At 54.1% G+C, this 13,867-nt stretch overlaps 2 protein-coding genes across 2 annotated transcripts; one reads left to right on the top strand and one right to left on the bottom strand.

The window, feature by feature from the left end:
* Positions 1-465: 465 nt before the first annotated feature.
* B0T23DRAFT_44665 (RPAP1-like protein) lies at positions 466-2,478 on the bottom strand. The gene is made up of 2 exons (XM_062840972.1): positions 2,444-2,478; positions 466-2,316 (listed from the first exon to the last, which is right to left on the bottom strand). Exon 2 carries the CDS (start codon positions 2,085-2,087, stop codon positions 621-623), a length of 1,467 nt encoding a protein of 488 aa, XP_062688182.1. The 5' UTR covers positions 2,088-2,316; positions 2,444-2,478; the 3' UTR covers positions 466-620.
* A 2,873-nt stretch (positions 2,479-5,351) lies between these two features.
* On the top strand, positions 5,352-7,669 carry B0T23DRAFT_415971 (uncharacterized protein; the record flags this gene model as incomplete). Its single annotated transcript, XM_062839613.1, has 2 exons — positions 5,352-6,168; positions 6,253-7,669. The coding sequence occupies 2 exons, from the start codon at positions 5,352-5,354 to the stop codon at positions 7,395-7,397; spliced, it is 1,962 nt and encodes a 653-aa protein (XP_062688181.1). The 3' UTR covers positions 7,398-7,669.
* Positions 7,670-13,867: the final 6,198 nt, after the last annotated feature.

The following is a 13,867-nucleotide window of genomic DNA, read 5'->3' as shown; positions in this document are numbered from 1 at the left end:
AATATTATGAGTTGTTCGAATACATCTATCTCTGTCAGGTTGATCATAACCCATCTGAATTTTCAACAATTGAAGCAGGATTACCTAGAGGGACCGGGGCCTCCAGGGAGTAGGTAGCCACCGGGGATATGTATTGAGAGTCAACCAGTAATTATAGTTGAGGATATCTTGAATCTAAGAATCGATGTGATATAGTCCAGTTATTTGGTGGAAAACTAGGTTGTAGGAATACTATACAGTGAAAGAAATGAAGTTCTTCTGCATGAGATATACTAAGTGCGGATATACAGGAAGAGACCCCGAGCTTCATACGTAAGGTAAGCTGCAACCGACCCGACCAAAGGGGACAATTTATTTTGTCTACAATGTTAGACCTCTTCAGTTAGTAAGTATGAAAATTGCAATTTGACACCAAAGGGTATGAAAACCAAAAAAAAAATCAGTGATCCGCCCCCATCGATCCATTTCCATTTTACCCTATCCCTTGCCGGCCAGCCGGTCAGTCGGTGTCCCATCCCATCCCATCCCATGTCATGCCCATTTCCTACTATACCACAAAGGCACAAGTTTTCCACGACTCTTATCCACATCCTCTTTTCTTCCCTTTTCATCCACCCCCCTCACAAACCCCTCCACTTCTCCTTCCACCCGCCCTTCTCAAACAACCACATGGCCTCAATAGCATACGCCCTCACACTCACACTGCCCACTCCCTCCTCCACATCCGCCGCCTCCCCAATACTCTCCAACACCCTTCCCTCCTGAAAACACCTCCACAGCGCAAACGCCAAATCATCCTCATCGCCATCCCTACCGCCCGCTCCAGTTCCCCACTCCCCCTTTCCCAGACGATACAGCATCCTCCCCAGCGTCCTAAACGCAATGCACCTCTGACTATTCACACTACTCCTCGCCAGCCTCGCCAGCTCGGGGATCGTGTACCCGGCTGCCTCGGGCGCCTCGCCGTGGTGGTGCAGGCCCTTGGACACGGGAATCTGGCGCGACAGACGGGGCGGGATCAGTCGCCCCTTGAAGTCGAAGCGGAGCGCCGAGACGGGCAGCGAGGTCTGGCCCGGGTAGTAAGGGGATTCCTGGTCGGCAGGCGAGTCTTCGGTGGGGATGGGCGCCATCCAGGCGAGCTTGGAGGGGTCGGCGGGAAGCGAAGGGAAGAACTTTTGGTGCAGGGTGGCGAGGAAGTCGGGGTCTGAAGGGTCGAGGTCGGGAGGGGCGGGGGCGGCGGGGAAGTGCACGCCCTTGAGCTCTTCGTCGCCGCCGTGGTTGTGGGAGGGGTCGTTGCATTGGTGCGTTGTGGTGGGAGTTTGTGGTTCGGAGGAGGAGCCGGCGGTGGGCATGGCAAGGTCTTCGGCGGAGAAGCTGGTCTTTTGGGGGTAGGGCGTGGGTGGCTGTTTGGATCGGATGGGGAAGCTGCCGGAGGGAGGCTGTTCGGGGGCGAGGTCTTCGTTGAAGGTGACGGTCTTTTTGGGTTTCTTTGGTTGTTCGTCGGCCATTTCCTCATCTTCATCTTGTACGTATGCGTTTTTCGAGCTCGAGGTCTGGATGGAGGGTGGCTTCTTGTAGGAGATGGTGGGACCGCTACCGACGTCGGCCTTCTTTTCCGTTGGCTCCTCGTCGACCGGTTTCTCGGGAATGTCCCAGACTTTGGGGTCGTTGTTGTTGGAGCCGTCCTCGACGTTGGCTCGTCGGAGAAGCATCTGGATAAGCTTGGGGTCGAGGCCACTGAAGAGCTCTCGTTGGGCTTCGGCAATCTCTTCTGGCGACATGGAGCTCAAGAGCTTGTTGTTCTCCTCGTCAATCCTCTGCTTTTCGGATTTGATAGGGTCCGCGTCGATCTGGGGCCTCGCGCCGCTGGTGAACTGGATGGCTGGTGATGGTACTGGTGTGGTCGCTTGGGATGACGAGGACGATGGGTCTGCTTGTTGCTGTCGCTGCTTCTTGAAGGCAGACACTCGTTTCTTGGGAGCGGGAAACCCTCCGGAGGAAGCAGGCGGCGGAGTTGGGAACGAGGGAGGTTTGACCTCGCCCACTTTGCGTTCCTTGACATCGAGGATTTCGAGAGTGCCGTCCATTGTGTTGAGGCTGTTGTGATGTGTCGCGGTCGTTTTATATCTTTGTTATCGGCGTTTGTCAGTCAGTATTGAACGAGTTGAGTTGTTTGGTTGACGGTGATGACGATGGTAATGGCGAATAACGGGGGATAATGTATGCGGCGCTCCAAGAAAGCCGTGGGTTCTCTTTGATACAGATTCGGTCATCCGGCATAAAGTTCAAAGAAATGCAACGAGGGGCTTCCCTTGCCTGCCGAAGGAAAAAGAATTGTCAGCGGCGGATCCCGGCTTTAACGAGGCCAGCACTGCATTAGCGGCGATCCAAGACACGGGGAGTACACAGTATTCATGCTAGTATTTACAGTGCATTACCGTACCGTGCGCGGCTTGGGGTTTCATTTGGCCCCGTTTTGGTCGTCTGTTTCGCGTTTCGTATTCCGAAATACCAACATGCACATTGTGCCCGCTGGTCCGATGGTCTCCAAGGGAAGAGATCAGCATGAGATGAGCTTGTTTCCGACATTCTCGTCGACTATGCCAAGTGAGCTCATGCCGATTTCCTCTTTGTCAGTCAGTCACTTGATGGCATCTGGGCGGTCGTGTGCTTTGTGTTCGCCGGGTTGGTGGTTGCGTTACATACCTACCTACCTCTACTGAGCGTGAGTGGGTGTCCGAGATCTTGTCATTCGCCGTTGCACCAAGATAATGCGGCCAGGGCCTATCAACACACCGGCTGCAGTACGCACGCAGAAGGAGGGTATTTCGGAATCGCAATCTGGTGTTGTCATTTAATAGGTACGTATTACCACGCAGAATGTGTCGTTCCCCGGCCCCAAGGTAGTGTACATTGTAGATTCAAGTACTTTCAACAATGGAAACCGTAGCCGCAACGGCATCATCAATTCTGACCGAAGCTATGTTCGTGTGGCTGACCAGCCGCATTGACGAGTGTGACGTACCGGCAACTGAAATTTGGAATGGCCACTGCACTGCAGAGTTCAGTTCAGTTTCGTCGCGGTTATTGTGTGTCGCTAGTCAAGTGGGTCGCACAAGCGCGGCTCCAAATGTCGCGCAGCATCCATCCAGAATCTGGAATCACGGTACGTACCGGTACGAGCGCTCGTACCTGACAAGGGGTCTGAGATCTTGGAGGTGGCCCGTGTGCTTTCCGCCTCTTATCGCATCTCGTTGCGCTAGCACGGGATACCCTCGTTTGGTTCGTACTGTCGGGTGTTGTCCTCTTTTGAGTCTCGGCTTCAGTTTCCTCGCTCAACGGTGAATTCCCAAAGTCAACCTGACATCACACCGGCAGTTTACAATTCAAACCACTTTAGCTCTGCGGGCAACTCATCTATGAGGCAAGGTTCATTTCTACTACTATGCCAGCCTTGAAGCTGAATTGACATCTCCTATTCCACACATGCTGGACCGGTTAGTCAGCCGTGCAGCGGTGCGCGCCGTGTGGAGTCATGCATCACCTCCAACTTGAACCCCAAACGGATCGGGTCCCTCACACAGGTCACTTTTTCCCAAGAACCCCAAAAGAAGCCCTGTGGCCCCTGCGAGGTGTTGCAGTCCAGTCGGTCGTCCACTGATGGGCCGTGGGAGTGTAACCTTGTTTCTCCATCTGTCCTTTCTGCTATTCCCATTGGTCCAAAATACCACCATTTCTTGGCATTTTCCTTTCATTCCTGTCTATCGCTCGCACTCGCTTCTTGTATTTTCCCGTTTCCCTCTCTCACAAGCCACCCGCACATGGATCGATGTCTGCTGCTAACTGCTTGGCACAAGTGATAAGTAGCACTTGGAGTCTGTGCCTTTTTGCCTTTTCCTTCAAACCCCCCCACCCAAATGTTAGTTGTTTCTGCAGTGCTTCTTTTGGTTCTTCCGGCCTGCCGTCATGAGGTCTGAGATAGAGAGAGAGAGAGAGAGAGAGGCATGGCCACCTCACACACCTCACCCAAAGCAATGTTTCTGATTCGCCTTGGCTTCCACATGCCCTGATGGCCCAAAAAGCGAGTCTATCCAGGCCACTGCGTTTGGTATTGTCGGGGCCCCGGTTTTCCCTTTGGGTTGTCTTGACTTGTTGTTCATTTGCATGCAATTGGGAGCGAGCGAGCCGATGCCCATTGCATTTTAACCTGCCCGGCCAGCTGCTGGGCGCTGCTGCAAAATAATTAATCGTTCCCAGTCAGTCCATTCAACACGTAGCCATCCATCCATCTCCATTCCCGCTCGGTGTTTTCCCTTTCCTACCTATTTCCCCCTTCCTCGCACAACCTCCCACCTCCGCCCATCCTCACCCTTTCTCTTCTCTCTTTCTCACCAAAACACCCACCGACTTTTGCACTGCAATTGACAAAATCCATCACAACCATTCTCTTTTGTCGGGTTGCGCATTTCAAAAGTCGATTCTTCATTTTCGCAAATCCCGCCGCATCGAAGCGTCCAGCGCGATTGCCCGTTTCCCCCATCCGCTCGTCCATAACTGGGCTTTTTTTGACCACCTTGTCACCAGGTTCTGGCAGGTGGTGCAGCATCTCTTGCGAGTTGAGGATATTCCCAACCGGCAAATCCCCACTTTTTCGCAACAACACAGGCCGGCGAGTTAGCAAGCGGCACCAGCAAGTCTGCCAAGAAGCAGCCCGGTCACGTTACCACGGCTTGGAGCTAAGTAACTGAAGTCGCCGCCCAGTTCAGCCAAGTGGTGGTGCATCAGTGCATCCCGCCCGCCAAATAAGGGAAACCCCAAAAACCTCAAGAGGAACCCCCAGACCCCCCAAGGTCAAACCACGCACTCCTTGGCAGTCCATCCATTGGCTGTTCCCGGCAGGCCCACTGCGCGAACCGATTGGCGGCTGTCAGCTAATAATACGCCCACCCACACCTCTCCCCCGGAGCCGGACACCACATCACAGCAGGGCCAGCCAAGTGTAGCAACCTAGCTACCTAAGCCAGGGCACTTTCGTTGAGGAACCCACCGAACACCGAAGCCAGGCCGGCCCAGATTGTGCCAGCTCCCACTTGCTATCATTACCTATCGGCACTTGGCTACCTACCTAGCATCCATCTATACCACCACCCAAGAGACAGACAGACACGACGCGACACGAGACACACCGAGTAAGGACTGGACCGCGTACCCGGTATCGTCCATTAGCAGCGAGACAGGACAGGACAGGACTGGTACCTGTTCCCCCGTCGGTACAGCCACCACGGCCACACCCCAACTATCCGGTACCTCTTCACTGTCCCATACAATCGAATCGCGCAAAAACCGCCACCATGGATGAGATAGTTGTTGATCCCGGTTCTAGCGCTGCCCAGTTCAGCATCATGCAGTCCCAACAACCACCCCAGCACGGTCCCGAGGTCCGCCTGACCGCTGCCGGTGTGCCCCGCAAGAAGCCCGGCCGCAAACCGAAACCCAAAGATCCCGCCGACGAGAACTCGACCGCCACCGAGCAACAGCCCAAGCCGCGCCGCCCGCGCAAGCCCAGAGACCCCAATGCCCCTCCTATCGTGAGAAAGAGGAAAGCCGCCGCGACCGACGACGCCCCCGATGCCGCCGACCATGACACTTCGATGGAGATTGATCAATATCATGGTATCGCCCAAAGGTCCAAAGGGTCATTGATGCCCCTACATCTACTTCCCCCCGATCAACGGCCGCCAAAGATACCCAAGCGCGAGACCCATCCCGTGTCCATGAGCCATCTGCTCAACGAAGAGGACCCACCGCCCAAGTCCCAGCCTACCGCTTCCAGGCAAGTCTTTGATCCTATAAGAGGCAGTTACGACCCAGTCCGAGAAACCATGATGTCCAGAGACGTTTTCGGCACCGGCTCCATCATGGGTTCTCCGCGCGCCCCCACCTCACAGCCTGTCAACCGAGCCAGCGCCTCGCCATCGATTGCGAGCTTGGTCGATCCTCCTGCTCCCCCCAACATCATGTCGCCTGTCCCGTCACACCAAACGCCTTACAACACCGCTGCCACAAAGTCGCGACTCCAAGAGTCAACATCGGCCACTCCTCCCTCCTCCAACCCTGTGCGCTCCACGCCACAACCAATCGCCAAGCCGCAAATTATCGAAGTTAGGCGTGCCCCTCCGCCACCTCCCGCACCAGCGGCCCCCCAGAGAAAACCATCGCCTCCCAAGAACTCGTTCACCAGTATGTCCACAGTTCCGCCGACATCTTCAGCAGCAGCCGCTACCAATGCAGCAACAGCGGCTCCATCAACAACAGCTCCCCCTACCAACAACAAGAAGCTCACAGCTCTTGTGCAACAAGAACGCGAAAGCACCCATTCCCGCGGAAACAAGACCGGGAGCAACCACTCCTCAGAAGCTGTCAAACCCAGTGGCGGCAGCAACAGCCTTAAAGATGCCCTCCTCCCCCCCTTACCCTCGGTCGGTGGTCACGGCACCGAGCGGTCCATCCTCGATTTTGGCAAGGTTAACCCCGGTCAGGAAATCGAAGCACCTTCAATCAAGATCCACATTCCTCTGAATGGTGAAACAAACAAGTACGTCAACTTCATGCGCATGGCCGAGGAGCAATACGGTTGGGACGCTCTACACCCTCGACAAGCAGCCAACCGGGAGCGCAAAGCGCGCATCGCAGCCGCTACTGCCGCACTAGAAAAGTCCGTGGGCACCAGTGGGCGGGATTCTGGAGAGGAAATGGACGAGGATATCCAATCCGACGCGGAAAACAGCAACATTGAGATGGGCGGCATGGGCGGTCTCAATCCCACTACAAATGGCGTCGCCTCGGGCCCAGAGGCGCCAGCAAAACCGGCGAGAAAGAAGAGGAACTTCAAGGAGGACGAATACGATATTGATGATGACTTTGTCGACGACTCGGAGATGCTCTGGGAGGCGCAAGCGGCTGCTTCCAGGGATGGATTCTTTGTGTACTCTGGCCCGCTGATTCCCGAGGTTCCTAAGCCCGAAGTGGCACCCCCGGCTCGTCGCGGACGTGGTGGAGGAAGGGGCAGCAGAGGCGGACGAGGTGGGACAACACGCGGTGGTGCTAATGCAGCAGGACATGGAGCGGACACCGCAGCGTCGGAGAAACCAAGTGGACGAGGACGAGGCGGTGGGCCGGGGAGTCGAGGTGGTCGGGGCGGCGGAGATGGAACGAGGAAGCCGAGAATCACGAAACTGGAGAAGGAGCAGAGGGATAAGGAGAAGGCGGAGAGGGAACGGCTGGCGCAGATCACGGCGGCGGCCAAGGCAAGTGTGGCAGCCGGTGGAGGACCATACATGCTGGGACTGACTCCGCCTGCTGCGGCTGGCGGACCAACGGCGATGATGATTGATTAGAAATCTCGGCGAACTCGAAGTGGAAGAACTTGAAACTATTGTTAGTGGGTGCGGATTGCGGGTGATGTAAAACATGGGAAAAAGATAGGAGAAAGGACAGAGGAGGCAAAAAGGCCAATGGCATTGCGTTTTCATTTTTATCTATCTGTCTGTTGTTTCTGGCGTTCTGTTTATACTCACACACGCACACTCACACTCACACAAATAATGGTTACGAATGGAGTATAAGCTGGCTGGAGCATTGGGTGCCGGTGGGCTGGCTGGCTGGCTGTGCTTTTTGTTTTTTTTTTCTTCTTTTTCTTTTTCCCTTTTTTTTTTTTTTTTTTTTTTTTTTTTTTTTTTTTTTCTCTCTATCGGTATTCCCATTGGTACTCATCAATCATCTCTATCTCTACCCATGTGCGCGCGTTATTGTTAGTTCGAACGAACATTGTGAGGCTTTTCGAGGGAGAAACCGAAGGAGCAATCAGGCACATAGACAGACAGACAGACAGACAGACAGACAGACAGACAGACGGAGGGATCGAGGGAGGAAGGGAAAGTCATTACGCGGAGAGACTACGGAGAGAGAGAAGAATAAGAAGAAGAAGAAGAAGCAGAGAGAAGCGCGCAGCAAAGACAGTTGTTAACTCAACGTCAACGTATAAACTACGTGCGTACCACCAAATGCTCGTATCGTATCGTATCGCATCAGCGTGTATGGAACGGAGGATGATGGATGGGAATGAGTTGGGGGACTAGAAGAAGCAGCGAAGAACAAATAAACGAGCGAGCGATAGAGAAACAGCAAGAGTAAGAGTAAACGCGAATGAGAGTAAGAGTAAATGTGAAGAGGAAGAAAGTACAGTTAGTGTCCGTAGTTCCTCTGTATGTATACATGAACTGTTAAGCTGTCTGGACTTTGAACCCTGGAACGATGATTGTGTGGATGTAGTTGCAGTTGCAGTTGTAAATGTAATAACTAAACAAGCAGTCCTCACCTAGGTACGACTCAACGTTATATGCACTCACTTCAGTTACTTACCAAGGTAAGCCTTCATCAGTAGTAGTAATCTGATGATCTCGAAAAAAAATAATCGTATTGCCTTGGGCAAATGGTTGGTACATTCGATCATCGGTCGGAATAGATCGATTACCGAGCAGATGAGTTTGTCCCTTTCTTTTTCATTGGGCAGCAAAAGACAAAGTAAAAAGTAAACCTGGATTCCCCTTTCGCAACATACTCATAACTCCTCATAACAAATAATACAGAAAACCTCCACCTACCAACGAAAGACCATAATCTAGTGAACCCCCTATATGTAACAGAATTTACCAGCTAGTTAGCCAGCCGACCAGCCCCACTTTCTATCATCCCTCCCCCCCACCTCTCACAGTCCACTCTAAGCCTCAATACTAGCAACAGTAACCTCCGCAGCCGACTGTTGGCCCATCATTTCCCTCTCTCTTTCTTCCCTTTCCCTTCTTTCCCTCTCCTCTTCTTGCTTCTGGCGTCTCTCCCTCTCCCTCCGTTCTTTTTCCTCCTTTTGATGTTTGCCCCGCTGGATATAATCGTGGTTTTCGATTGTGACCGACTTGGTCATGTGGTTGACCTTGTAGACGCCGACCAGACGGGCGGCGAGCTCAAACATGTTGTTGCGCAGGGAGATGACGATGAATTGGGCGTTTTTAGTGCGTTCCTTGATGTAGGAGGCTACGATGGAGACCTTTTTCACTTTGTCAGTGGGGAATGAAAAAAAGGGAGGGGGGGGGGGGGGGGGGGGGGGGGGGTTGGATCGAGCAACATTAAAAAAAAAAAAAAAAAAAAGAACAAGAAAAAATGAGAAGAGGGGGTAAAAGGAAAAAGGGGAAAAGGGAAAAGGGAAAGGAAGGAAAGGGGGGAGAGGGGATAGGAAAAATACTCACATTCCTGAAATCCAGCGCCGCATCAATCTCATCCATCACATAAAGCGGCGTCGGCTTGTAATGATGCAACGCAAACACCAGCGCCAGGGAACTCAACGTCTTCTCACCACCACTCAGATTGGAAATATTCTTCCAGCTCTTCTTGGGCGGCATCACGCTGAACAAGATCCCCTCCGAGAAGGGGTCCAGACTGTCCACCAGCTCCAGCTCCGCGTTGCCGCCCATGGTGATCATCTGGTACATCTCCTTCAGCCTTAGGGAGATGGTCGAGAACCCTTCCATGAAGCCCTCCAATCGCAAACGACGGAGCTCGTCGAGACGCTTCTTGGCGGCGTCGCGCTGGGAGACAGCGGACGCGAGATCGGAGGAGCGCGCAAGGTGTTCTTCTACGCGACGACGGTATTCAGAGAGCACGGAGAGGTCAATGTTCACATTGGAGATCTTTTCTTCGAGCGCGGCGATCTCGCCTTTGAGTTTCTCTTTGGACATGTCGGCTAGCTCATCGCGGGTGTAGCGGGGGAGTTCGAGGGGGTTGCGGGGTTTGCGCGGGGTTTTGCCAGTTTGTTGGCGGCGCTTTTGCTTTTGCTTCTTGGGAGTTTTCGTCTTGCGCTGGCGAGGTTCCTCGTCGTCTTCGTCGAGGGACATGGCTTCTGGATCTTCATCTTCCTCGTCCTCCTCGTCTTCCTCGTCTTCTTCGGCCCCGGCGGCTTCGGCCTCGAGTTGGGCTTGAAGGATAGAATCAGGGTCGTCGACGTCCATGGCATCTGGGTCGGCAGGTTGTGGAGGTGCTGCTGCGTCGCCGCTGGTGCCGCGCTCGAGATCTTCAATGTCTTGGAGGGCGAGCTTGGAGAGCTTGTCTTCCCAGTAGCGCAGACGCTTCTGGTTCTCGGACAAGATCTTTTGGTTTTCCTCGAGCTTGTTGCGCATCTCAATTTCCACCGCCCTTGTCTCGTTGAGCTCGGCCGTTTTCTCATCCAGCTCCTTCTTCATAGCTGCCAATTCTTTCTTTTTCTCCTTGAGTGCCTCCTGGGCCTCTTCAACACGGGTTGTGAGGCTCTCGGCAGTATCGCCCTGGTTCTGAATTTCCTCTTCCAGAGCCTCCGTCTCCTGAATGGCGTTCTGCAGCTCTTTAGACGCCTTGTTGAAGTCCTTTTCTAGCTTGTGCTTCTGCTTCTCCGCTTTCGCCATCTTCACCTCGGCGGCAGAGGTTTCCTCATTTTGCGTGGCAATCTCTGCCTTCAACGAGTCCACAGCGGCTTTTTGAGAGCGAAGCTTTTCACCACCCACCTTCATGATCTTATCCTGAAGAGCCTTGATTTCGTCCTCGACGGAGGACATCTCCTCGCGCAGCTTCTCGACCTCGCCCTCGAGCTTGGCAATCTCCTTTTCAAGGGCGGCGACGCGGTTGTCATCCGTCTTGGAAGGCTGTTGCTCCTTGCTGAGCTCCTTGATACGGCGCTGGGCATCGGCAAGGTTGCGCTCCGAGCTCTCAACTTCGAGGTTGATCTTCTGCATCTTGGTCTCGAGCTGGGGAATCATGGACTGAATCTGGCGCAGACGGGACTCGAGTTCTCGTTGGCGGTCTTGGAACTCGTTGAAGGCCTGCTCCAAGGTATCACGGTCCGCCTCAAGCTTGTCAACCTGCTCCTTGGTGGTGTCAGCCACAAGCTTGGAGGACATCAGACCCCGCTTGACTGTAGTGCCACCACCGGTCATGGTACCTGACTTGTCGATGAGCTCGCCAGCAAGGGTCACTACTCGCCATCTCTTGGCGCCATAGGCAATACGGTTTGCCTGAGCGAGATCCTTGGCGACCAAGGTGTCCTGGAGAGCATGGTAGAAGGCAGGTCGGAACTTGTCGTCTTTGGGCTTGACAAGGTCAAAGAGGCGAGGGGCGTTTTCGGGAGTCTGGATAGGAGACATGTCGCGGACTCGCAACTTGTCCAAGCACATAAAGTTGCCACGGCCGAGGTTGGTTTTTCGGAGATATTCAATACATTGCTGACCGGCCTCAACAGTGTCGGTGACAAAGTTGTCCAGAGCACCACAGGCTGTAGAGATGGCAATGTCGTACTTCTGGTCGATGGCACCGAGATTTCCAAGTCTTCCATGGAACCCATCGATACGACCCGACTCCTTCATGCGCATAAGCGCAGTCAAGACATTGCCGCGGTTTTGGGTGGCAGACAAGCTCGACCGCGCCTCGTCAGCCTTTTGGCGGGCATTCGAAAGCTGTTGCCGGTACTTGGGTTCCTCCTCCGCAAGCTTGGCAAGCTCAGCCTCGATCTTCTTGCCCTCCTTAATCAGGTTCGCTCTCTCAGCTTTGCACTGCTCCATCTCCTCCGCCTTGGCTGCTTGCCTTTCCTGGATGGCCACAATTTTCGCCTCCATCTCCTCAAGAGCCACAGTCCCGGCATTGGCCTTTTCCCTGAGGATGGCCAGCTCACTCTCCGCAACGGCAATGGCAGACTGTTTCTGATTGATCTTGTCCTTCCAAGGCTCGAGAGATTTTTGCTTTGCTGCGATCTGATCCGAGTACTTTTGCGTCTTGCCCTTGAGGCTCTCACGTATCGTCGCAAGCTCGGCCTCCTCTTCCTTGACCTTCTTCTCCAAAAAAACAATGTCCTTTTGGCGACGCTCAATCTCCTTGGTGCAGTTCTGGATGGTCTCCTCGGCTTCAACAGCCGTCTTCTCGGCATTGGCGATCGTCTTCTCAAGCTTCTTACGCTTGTCGGTCAAGAACTTCCGCTTCTCCTCGAATTTGACGCGTTCCTGCTCGAACTTGTTCATCTCCTTGACCAGCTGCTGTGTCTGCTTCTCCCAAGCGTCGTATTCCTTGCTACCCTTGGAATAGGCCTTTTCCAACTGCTTGATGAGCTGTTCGCTGCCGTGGTGCTTCTCGAGCTCGGCGTCAAGTTGTGCCTGCATCTGACCGATGGCCTCCTCCGTAACAGCAATATTGTCGTCGCATTCGCTGATGTATAGCTGGTAGAGAGCCGATTGTTTGAGCGCCAGTTCGTTTTCATCGCGAACATACGCCAGCGCCTTGTTCTTCTTGTCCTCGAGGCTGTTTCTTTCCTTTTCCACGTGCTGGACACGACCACTCTTCTCCATGCAGATCTCGTTGAGGGTTTCGACTTCGGTGGCCGACTCTTCGATTGGTGTCTTGTATTTGGAAGTACCGATAATGTCTTCTAGGTACTCCAACAGACCATCTTCGTGCTCGTTGCCGGCTTTGGGCTTCATCTGGGCAATCGATTCGACTTCGCCCTGGAGAATGAGGAAACGCTTATGATCCAGATCGACGCCACGGTCGCGGAGTAGTGTGGTCACGGTGGTGAAATTGGATGATTTCCCGTTAATGTAGTACTGGCTCGAGTTGTTCTTGAAGGCTTTGCGCGAGATGACGAGTGTTGAGTCGGGGATAATCTCATGACCACCGCCGGGCTATCAATGTCAGCACAACGACTCCCCTTTCACAACGGTCTTTTACTTACCAAGTCCATGACTTCCTGGAAATGCACTTCCACCTCACAATAGTCGAGATTCGGGAACTGCGCCGAATTGTGGATCAAGGCCGAGATCTTGCCTTGTCGCATTTTGCTGGCACGAAAACCGAAGACGAACAGCAACGAGTCGATGACATTGGACTTGCCGGAACCGTTGGGACCCACGACCGAAGAGAACGAAGCATGGAAGGGTCCAACCTCCTGTCTACCGGCGTAACTCTTGAAATTGATGAGCACAAGGTTGGTGATGACGATGCGGGGCTTCGGGCCGGTATCCTCGACGACGGGAAGAGCCATGGTCCGTGACTTGAGCACAATATCCATGGGCTTTTCCAAAATGGTATCCATAGCCCTGACGGGCTTCTGGGCCGCCACCACAGTTTCATCTGCTGTTGATGTTGGCTGTGTGTTGACAAGGGTCTCTGATGCCGCGGTCGCTGGAGGTGGTAGGTTGATGAGGGTCTGGGTGATGTCCTGTAGAGGAGCAGGTTGGCGATCGACGCGTTGAGTTGACGGAGAGCCTGGTGTTGGTGTCCCTTGACGGCTGGCTTGTTGCTGTTGCAGCTCGAGTTGTTGCTGCATGATCTTTGCTGGCGATCTGCTGAGGCGCCGCACAAGAGTTCTACGCTTCCGCGGGGGTGACTGAATTTCTTGCGTATCCCGTGCTTCTGGCTCCGCGATCACGGCGGTTGTAGCGGGTGATACGGCAGACGCGACAGTCACATTGGGGTCGATACCCTCCTCGATCGGCTCATCCTTTGGCTTGACGGCGGGCGCTGGGGCTTCGGGTTCGGCTTGGGGATCGATATTCGCTTCGACACTCGGTTCGACACTGGGTTCTTTGCTGGGTTTGGGCGCGGCATTCTTCTTAGGTCGTCCGCGCCTTTTCGGCGCAGCTTTTGGTGCCGGTGCCGGTGCCGGTGCAGCCGATGATGATGGTGCTGCTGCTGTTGCTGGTGTTCCTGCCCTGGGAGCGGGCGTAGCAGTGGATCTTCTGGTAGTGCGCTGGGTGGTCTTGCGGGCTGCCGAAGCAGGCGCGGGTGTATAATCGTCCTC

This window comes from Neurospora hispaniola (assembly GCF_033458365.1).
Source record: "Neurospora hispaniola strain FGSC 10403 chromosome Unknown B0T23scaffold_10, whole genome shotgun sequence".
Classification (NCBI taxonomy): Eukaryota; Fungi; Ascomycota; class Sordariomycetes; order Sordariales; family Sordariaceae; genus Neurospora; species Neurospora hispaniola.
The sequence above is the reverse complement of the archived record's forward strand: the minus strand, read 5'-3'. Positions and strand labels throughout refer to the sequence as shown.